Raw genomic sequence first — 9,305 nt, 5'->3', positions numbered from 1 at the left:
TATACGCATTACTTCCGCTTCCCCACTCCCATATGTTGTTCCAGGGATTCACATACACCTCTCCTTGCCGGTTGAGGTCCTCAACCGAAAGTGGATCGTAGCCGTCCCAGAATCCGTCCTCCCACCCTGCTAGCTTCAGGCCGCGTTCCGATGCCATTTTGGCGGGGCGAGAAACGAAGTAGTTTTTTAGACCTTGAACGGAATGCGCATTGTATCATTCCGGTTACTCAACACTGTAAAGGCTGTGTTTGAATTTTATTACGTGATGCCATATTGAAACAAATTTGATATGCAACACGTGTATCACATAAAAAATCTTAACATACCATTAACACATGTAGCTTGCTGAAATGAACACATACTTTATATAAATAACTTGTAACAAACATGAAATATCGTTACGTTATCTCAACAGGCTGTTTAATTTGTTTAGCTTATGTTAGTTATGATAAATGACTGCATATCTCGTAATTTGAAGTAACTATCTCCAAAGTAAGAACTTGCATATTCAGTTTATGACCATGTATAAAGTAATTTTTAGGCTAGTAGAAGACAATAGAAATCCCCCCCCCCCCTTAGTGGGAATTTTATGACTGTTTTTTATTTTTGTAGTTATAAACGAAACTAACCAACACCTTATTGTGCTGAACGGCTAACGCAGTGGTTGGTACAGTAGCTTTTCAACTAGGAGACCTGGGTTCAATGCCCGTTAAAAGGAGGCGACCCGGGTTCAATGAGAGTTAAAGGGAGGCGACCCGGGTTCAATGCCCGTTAAAGAGAGAATGTAAGTTTGGTTGAACAAACCAAAAACAATACTTTCAGTACCAAGAAAAAACTGAAAATTTCAGCTACAATTAAAACTTCGTTCCTGCTTGCGCGAGTCTAATTACGTTAATTACGTTAGAGCAATTGAGACACACTCGGGATCCACACATACTTCAGCCTCCGGCTCGGAAAGGACGTCATACACTTCAAAATACACACACAACTAACACCTTATGTGCATTTAACCTGCCCAATGGTAAAAATGTAATTTTTTGAAATTTACGAAAACATTTTCGTCAAATTGCCCAATGTTGTGGGAGCAAACATCATAGTAGCCAAACGACAAAAGGAAGACTTTGCTTTTTATCTTGCAAGTAAAATTGGACAAGAACTCAAGTTAACATGTTTCAACATTTGTCATTATTAATCATATACAAAAGTATATGGCTATAATCAATATGAGACAGTTTGAACATTGAACAAGAAATAAAGTTTATATTACAACCACCCATCCAACTGCTGTCGCAGTTTTACATAAGCCATCGTGCAAAGTACTTGATAAATATGTGGCTTTTAGAAAAACAAACATCAATTCGAATATATATTCCGTTCTTTTACGGAGGGGCGTTGCAAAAACCCTTGTGACCTAGCGGCCTATATAACTCCTTGATATAGCAGTTTATCTCCAATATACAAATACTACTTCCTTATAAGGTGAAGCGGTTCTACCAAACACTTCGCTAACCGTACAGTTGCTCTAACAATGTGTTCCCTTATAAAACCTTCCTAATTGAACGTCAAATAATTCAACCGACTGACCGTGTGTAACCCTACACTGTAATCTTACTTTTGAACATATAATGCGGTTTTGTCACCCGCTATTCCCCTTAACCCATTTATGTCTCGCGTCTAGAAAAAAGGCCTTGGCAAACAGCGTAGACCCAGATGAGACGCCACATTATGCGGCGTCTCATCAGGGTCTGCGCTGTTTGTTTAAAGAATTTCTGTGAGAAATATTCTAAATATAGAAATAAATATATTAGACATCCCTAATTTTGGAAATAAATTGATCCAATTTAGAAGGATGGGAGATTCCACTAGGCATAAATGGGTTAAACAATAGCGAGTCCAATAAGTGTCCGCCTTACCGTGTGTGACCCTATACGGAGGGTTGTCACGCAGGAAGCGGCTACACGCGTCGGATGCCGCCCAGGCGCCATGAGCCACCTCGTCCCCTCCGAAGTGGTAGATCTCCAGGGGCTGAATGTCCGCGTGCAGGGCTGAGATTTTAATAACGATTTATTGACAAATTATAAAGATGCAAAAAGCTCTTACGCGTGTCCTACGTGTAAATAAGAGCATTTGACGCGTTATGGTTCGTTATAAAAACACTTTGTGTACGTGTCCCTTTAGCCTTGAAAATAACGCTCGATTGGTTATTGTCGAAGAGTACTTCTTAAGTATGCTACTCTTAAGGTTAATACACAGTGCCCCAGGGTACGGAATGTACGTTTAAAGCCGGTTCTATGAAGTGTCCCTAAGAGTACCCGACATACTTTTAAGTAGTACCTGAGCCGAAAACGACTAAGTGAGCGCAAATAAGTGCATTGTAATTTTTAAGATTTGTTATAAAAGGGACTTTCTTTTACAGATGTTCGTCTATTTTATAAAATCATTTAATAAATATATTAAGTAAAAAACATTAAAATGAAAACGAAAATCAAGAAATACATGTTGAAATAGACATGCCATTCGGCGGCATTCAAACACGGGACCTTTGGGTCAAAATCTAACGTACTAACATTGTTGTATCTTGTCTTTTCCATCTTCATATTAATAAATGGTTTTGTTTATGATATTAACCATCTGTTTTAAATCTATTCCGCTTTTGCATCGTTATTTTGCAACTCCGCGAACAAGTTTTTTTGAAGTAAAGGTCAAGTAGAAATATAAACAATTATCTAGGTATTTGAAACGAATACATTCTTAGAATTTGTCATATATGTAATCCAAAGATAATAACTCCACAAACAAGAATATTAGCGACACTGGTGGATGCTCGATAAGGAAGCGCTTTGTCGATGTATGGATTAACTGTGTCGGAACAAATTATTGAAAATTACTCCCTTAACACTGACTGAGCGGAGCCCAATATTTTTTTCGCTATTGACTGATTAAATAAATAAAGCAAGTTTATAATTAAGTTCGCGTTCAAGTTCGCTAGGATTTCGTCAATTAAAGAGACATTTTCACAGAGTTTGACATGTATTGAAGTTTGTCATTAAATGTTTATATTGATAAATGTAAACATTCTATCTAAAAGCTCAGTAAAAAAAAACAAGAATACAATTAAAGAAAGAAAAAAAGTTATCCCAAACTGGGCTCGAACCACTGACCCCTGGAGTAAAAGTCTATCGCTAAGATCACTCGGCCATCATAGCTCATACAATTAGTGACGTATTTTATACTTTATATAAACAATCCTCGTAGTATCACAAAATAAAACGACAACAACAGAACTCTCCAAATTACTAAATCGTTTCGCGTTGCAACGCCTAATAATTTCCAGGTTTTTAAATCGTCAAAAGATGCATATAATGGATATTTTAGAGCATGGTAAATGGTCAGTATTACTGTTTCTCTACAAATGTCATAACTACAACGAAAATTTTCGAATCTGAAACATTTATTTTTAATTTTGTTAATTTACAGAAATGTGAAAAGGCCCCTTTAAGTCAATGTTTTGCTTCAATGTACTTGAGTCATACATGTGGGTGATGAATGCTGGAAACTGGTGGTTTGTTGATGTGTTGGGTGTGGAAGGGGTGTGTGGTGTAAAACAGATCAAGTTTGTCAGGATATCCATACGTACCTTTAACGCTGTCCATGACCTTTCCAATAAACCTGAAGGTGGACTCAATACACGGGTTAATCGCGTCATCCATCCAATTTTGCACGGATAAATAAAACGACGAGTCAAGAGTGTCTTTCAGACGAAACTGGGAGGCGGCAGTACCATTTCCTGTAGCGTTCAGTTTCCGGAATCGACTCTCCATAGACGCCACGGCGGCATGTGAGTGTCCCGGCATGTCGAATTCGGGGACTACTTTTACGCGGTGTTTCTTAGCGTAAGATAGTAGTTCCTTGTATTCTGCGGCGTTATAGTATCCGGATCCGGAATCGTCCGGGAATGGCCCAGAACCAAACTGAGGAATTAGGCACTCGGTCTCGGACAAATCGTGACACCTTCTCCCGCCAACCTAAGACATCGGCATATGATCTTTAAAATTCTATCTAATTATTTTTAGTGAATCGTATTATTTATATAATCTTAGTCATCCGCATGTGATCGAACATGTATTGTGAAATGGGATACGACTAGGAAACTACGAGCGCTTCAAACACTGCTCATGACTCAGAAAATGCATAATTAAAGAAGAATGTATCAGTATGTTTCCATCAGCATCACTGACTATTCCCCTCTTACCAACTTGCAAGAACGACTAGACCGGAAATGCTCGTTGCTTACTTTCTTCAGCGTCGGAAGTTTTCGTAAATAAGCTATGTGATTTCAGCCAGTATTTGTTTATAAGTTTAAACCTATTTTTAAGCTCGATTGCATCGAAGCCTAAGGCTTATTGAAACACTCTCGAGTCCGTTTCCTGGGTAGAACCAGTACTATATGTCTCTTTGGATGATCGAAATAACGCTCCCTATAACGGATCGAGCCCATGACCTCCCGGCCGATAGGCGGACAAAGTATCCTCTATGACACGGCGACATCTTACCTTCCATTAACTAAATATGTGAATTCCAAAAATGTTCTAAGCTTACCTGGGTGAGTTCCGGAAGTCCGTCAATCACCAGTCTCCATCCCTCATCGTCCGTGAGATGAAGATGTAACACGTTCATCTTGTACATCGACATCGCTTTGATCAGTCGTTTAATGTCGACGACGCTGTGGAAGTTTCGGGCGACATCAATTTGCATCCCACGCCAACGGAAGCGCGGCGCGTCTACAACTCGCAGTTCCGGTATGCGCCCTTTTGTACCGGAAATGACGCTGCTTAACGTTTGGGCAGCATAGAACATCCCAGCCGCGTCGTTTGAAGTGAGTGTTATGATGTTGTTTTTTACGTCTAACGCGTATCCTTCTTTTTCAATTTCGTTGGAGTATGATAAGACAATGACGTTAGCGTAAGTTGGCGTTATCGAGTCTGTTATATTGACGCCGAGCTCGTCTGCGTCAGAATCATAAGCAAGTTTATTAGAAATTAATGGATGCGACACTTTCGATAATAAAATTAACAATAATACAATTGGCATTTCCCCCCTAAATCCGCTACAATAAATCAACCGTAAAATCATGGTAATTCCACGGTCATTACTTTTTCTAAAAATCATCTTTGAAAAACCACTTAATTTCATGCCGACAAATAAATATTTTTGTACATTGCCTGTCAACAGCTTAAAGAAATGTTTACATCATTACGGATATTACAAAACGACAATAAAATATCATGATAAAAATATAATAATGTCAATACTTGCTTTAAAAATTGCACTCATTCTCTGTTACTTATCTTTATCCAGTAATTAAAGCAATGTTTATCCTTAGATTTTTAATAATTTGTATTTTTACTGCATTATATGCATGTACAAGATTATATGCATGTACATGTGTGCACACGAAAGCAATACTGAATTAAATATAGTCATTAATCGGGTTTAAAATTAATATAAATTACACAGAGTACCGCATACTTATAATAAGCCTTGTTCTGGGAAATATTGGCTTGATCAATTTGCGTCAATTTATATCCCAGATTAGTCTGTGCAGTCCGCACAGGCTAATCAGGGATGACACTTCCCGATAAAATTGAATTTTACTTAGTAAAGTCTTCCTTTAAACGGATATTTCAATACAAGCGGAAAGTGTCGTCCCTGATAAGCCATATGGGAATTCATTAAGTCCAGTTTTACCAGAGCGCCTCTCATAAGACAAGCAATATGAGGTCGACGTGGCGTAGTGGATATTGTGTCCGCCTAGCAATCGGGATGTCACGGGTTCAATCCCCGCTAGGCGATCGTTCTTTAGATCTCCCCCATAGACACCAAGTACTGGTTCTAGGCCCAGGAAACTGACTCGAGAGCGGTAAATTAGCATGAGGCTTTCGATGCAATCGAGCAAAAAATAAATAGCTTTCAGCTTATAACAAGTATTTTACCTTTGATATACTGAGTCATCTCCGAGAACAGTCCGTTGGACGTGTACACTTTCCACGTGTCCTTATCGAATGCCGTCGTCGGCCTGTTCTCGTTGATTTGTAGAGACTTCGGAGTCGGAATGATGAATTTGGAGACCTATTAAAGACACATAAATACCAAAAATCAACAAATATTTCGTAAAACAAATCGTAAAATAAAGTAAAACCCATAAATAAAATCAGTGCTCCTTATAGCAATAGCCTTAATTTGAACGCTAGATTAGGTCCGGTAACATAGATTTAACGAGATACAAAATGCTCGTTTTATTTGTTTGCAACAATATATGCCATGTGAATTTTCCGCGACAATATCCGAACATCGTGAGATCTAATTCGCGCTTCCGACGCTGCCCGAAGCAAATCTAGATTTTATTATGGGTAAACTTTACTTTACCAAATATTTAACGAAATATGCGTAGATTTTTAGTTTTTATGTGGCTTTAATATTAGTTGTAATGCGTCTCATACATTTCATACTATAATACTTTCATGTGTGCTTGCAAATCACGTTCACAATTATCGTATAATCGCATACTTAATATCAATATACATACAAAATAACCATATGTGGGATCTTGATTTTACACAGAAAATACGCAAAAGTAACGCAAAATATAATACATTTAAAAAAACGTTTCACATTCAAATTACATTTATACAAAACACAATTCAGCTATTTAGTGAAATCCCAAAAATATTGCAAACAGAAAAGCATATCGAAAAACAAAAATAATCATTAAAGATGTAGTAATACATATGAAATACATTTATATTTCATAGAGCATTATACAAATTATATTTGAACTAATTATTTTCCCCAATGAAAGTTATCATTCGGAACTCAGTGAAAAACGGTTAAATCCGGCTATTTGACAGTTGAGAGGCAAATCATTACATGTGAGTTTCCTGATAAAACTTGGCTTAATGATGTGCGTAAAGCGTATTTCCTGATTAACCTTTGCAGTCCGACCAGGCTTATCAGCATCGACTTTTTCCCCATGAACTGGTTTTTCGTTAAATAGAAAGTTCTTTCAAACGAAATAACAATACAAATATTTTTGCACAATTCGCATTTATTTCAAAAATCTTTTTTGGTCCCAGCGTAAGCAAATGAATCCACTGTTTAGCATTTACATACGTTTGCTATTACCTCAAAACGTTACATTATCATTTGAATGAAATAAAACATATCTTAACATGACGTTTTATTTAAAAAGCATAATTAAATAAAAATAAACAAATAAAATGAATGTTTAAACGTTATTTACTTATTTATGCTGACAATATTAAGTTGTAATATCAGACGCACATTTTACCTGTAGATTTAGTTTTAAAAGTGCATGTAGACCTAACTAAATGCCGATATGCATACAGTGTATGCATGAGAGGAAAACATTGTGACTGTTTGCTTATGTATACACATATATGTATACCTTTTAACTTTAAACTTAAATGCAAAGCATCACAAATTGCGTTTACCTCTTGATATAAGTGAAGTTCCTAATAATGTCTTTATTGACCCACGGGTTCAGTTTCTTAACATTTCCAAAAAAACTGAAGCTCAATATTACCTACCACGTTCTCGGGGCTAAATCCCAGCTTCTCCATTCTCATTTCCGGTGTGAAGGGCTCATACTGGTCCCCTTTCCACCGCTTCCGCTGGAGTAGGTCCTCAAATGGTTGGACGAAATCAAGGTCTTCAGACGCCGTGCAGTTCACGACACGCGGCTTAATTTTGACGTCATCAGAGGTTACATACCACCGAGGCATAAAGTCCGTTCTTGCGACAGACCACAGGCTAGCGCTGATGTTGAATTCCACAGATTTACCGGGTGTAATCGGTTGAAATTCAGCCATCGGCGCCAAGCTATATAAATCGCCCTGAACCATATTGATTCGAACATGCACAGTGTCAAGGTCGTTGTGATGAAATCCTGGGAAAACGCCTGGGAAAAGGAGAAAAATGCTATAAAAGTACATTTTCCAGCCCTGTTTGGGTATGTCTTCGTTACCATGGTTACCTAGCGTTAACTGGACCACGTGATTGGAATCGGAAGGGATTATGTTGGTAACGACCTTAACCTTTATGTCCAGTTTGTCTGCAAGCGCGTCGAGATCATTTTGTGAGAGTCCTTCGCCTGGAAAAAATAAAACTAATAAATAGGTGTCAGAGAAAACATAACAAGTAGTGTCTTTACAAGCTGGCGTTTAAAATGAATAAACGTAGTACTTCGTTTGTTTGATGATAGAATTGCCACAGAAAGCAGCATGAAAGCAGCATCAATCATTAGTCAACAATGAATATACAAAAAGCTTATATCCTTAACATGTGTATAAATTAAAGACTATACGTGAATACATAGAGCTAGTAAATACCTTAGTTAAGCATTTAAACTGGAAATCATTTTGTGGAACTTTAAAACATCGGAATCACGAGACCAGTTGGCATCTTGTTATATAAAGTTAAAATAGAGAACATTTATTGAAAAACTATGATAGTTTATGCCAAAGCATAATGTTATGAATACTTTACAATTGTGCACATGTCACAGGGTGAAAAAAATGTGCGGCCAGTCCGGGATTCGAATCCGGGACAACTCGCTAACAGGGCGAGTGCACTCCCGTCCGAGATAACCGGGCCGCCACACAACTTCTCCCCTTACGTGACCAAGTTCAGACCATGACATACACTACCATTGAATTTGTATTCGTCCTCGAATACAGGGATTCGGGGTGATATATAATTAACCATGGGCCTCCGTAGGAGTATACCCGGGTAACGTCACGGTCCCCCGTTGGGCGCCAAATGTCACAGGGTGAGAAAATTATGCGGCCAGTCCGGGACTCGAGCCCGGGACAACTCGCTAACAGGGCGAGTGCACTCCCGTCCGAGCTAACCAGGCCGCCAGACAACTTCTCTCCTTACGTGACCAAGTTCAGACCGTGACACACAATTGGAACAAACTGTTGTTTTACTTAAACCGTTGATAGATTAAAAATAAATTGTATATATTCTATTCAAACAAGCTATTAAAATATGACATGGGGAAATATTCATACTATCTTTCTTGGTAATTATAAACCGATAGAGCTAAAAGAAAAAAGCTTTTTTTATTACCCGGTCGTAAGAAAACGGTAATTTATTATAATGAAGAATACCGCGTTGTAGGCGCGTTAGACAGTGATTCAAGGTAAATTCCCACATACATGCATGAAAGTATCCACTTTTCTTTGTTATAATTATTTTATAATATTGTAAATTCTCGTTTTTTA

General features: G+C 37.9%; 1 protein-coding gene across 1 annotated transcript; it reads right to left on the bottom strand.

Moving 5' to 3' along the window:
* Positions 1–328: 328 nt before the first annotated feature.
* LOC127861683 (beta-hexosaminidase-like) lies at positions 329–7,862 on the bottom strand. The gene is made up of 6 exons (XM_052400369.1): positions 7,608–7,862; positions 5,994–6,129; positions 4,600–5,006; positions 3,638–4,025; positions 1,914–2,045; positions 329–345 (listed from the first exon to the last, which is right to left on the bottom strand). Exons 1-6 carry the CDS (start codon positions 7,800–7,802, stop codon positions 329–331), a joined length of 1,275 nt encoding a protein of 424 aa, XP_052256329.1. The 5' UTR covers positions 7,803–7,862.
* Positions 7,863–9,305: the final 1,443 nt, after the last annotated feature.

This window comes from Dreissena polymorpha, chromosome 16 (assembly GCF_020536995.1).
Source record: "Dreissena polymorpha isolate Duluth1 chromosome 16, UMN_Dpol_1.0, whole genome shotgun sequence".
NCBI lineage: Eukaryota > Metazoa > Mollusca > Bivalvia > Myida > Dreissenidae > Dreissena > Dreissena polymorpha.
This window is presented reverse-complemented; position numbering and strand designations above follow the sequence as displayed.

Bases quoted from the DNA above. Each gene is read 5' to 3' on its own strand.
- LOC127861683 (XM_052400369.1), bottom strand. From the start codon at position 7,802: ATGCCTCGGTGGTATGTAACCTCTGATGACGTCAAAATTAAGCCGCGT. The intron at 6,130-7,607 runs GTAGGTAATATT...TGTCTTTAATAG, and splicing joins GATTTAGCCCCGAGAACGTG to GTCTCCAAATTCATCATTCC. The intron at 2,046-3,637 runs GTACGTATGGAT...TTAAAATCTCAG, and splicing joins GGTCATGGACAGCGTTAAAG to CCCTGCACGCGGACATTCAG.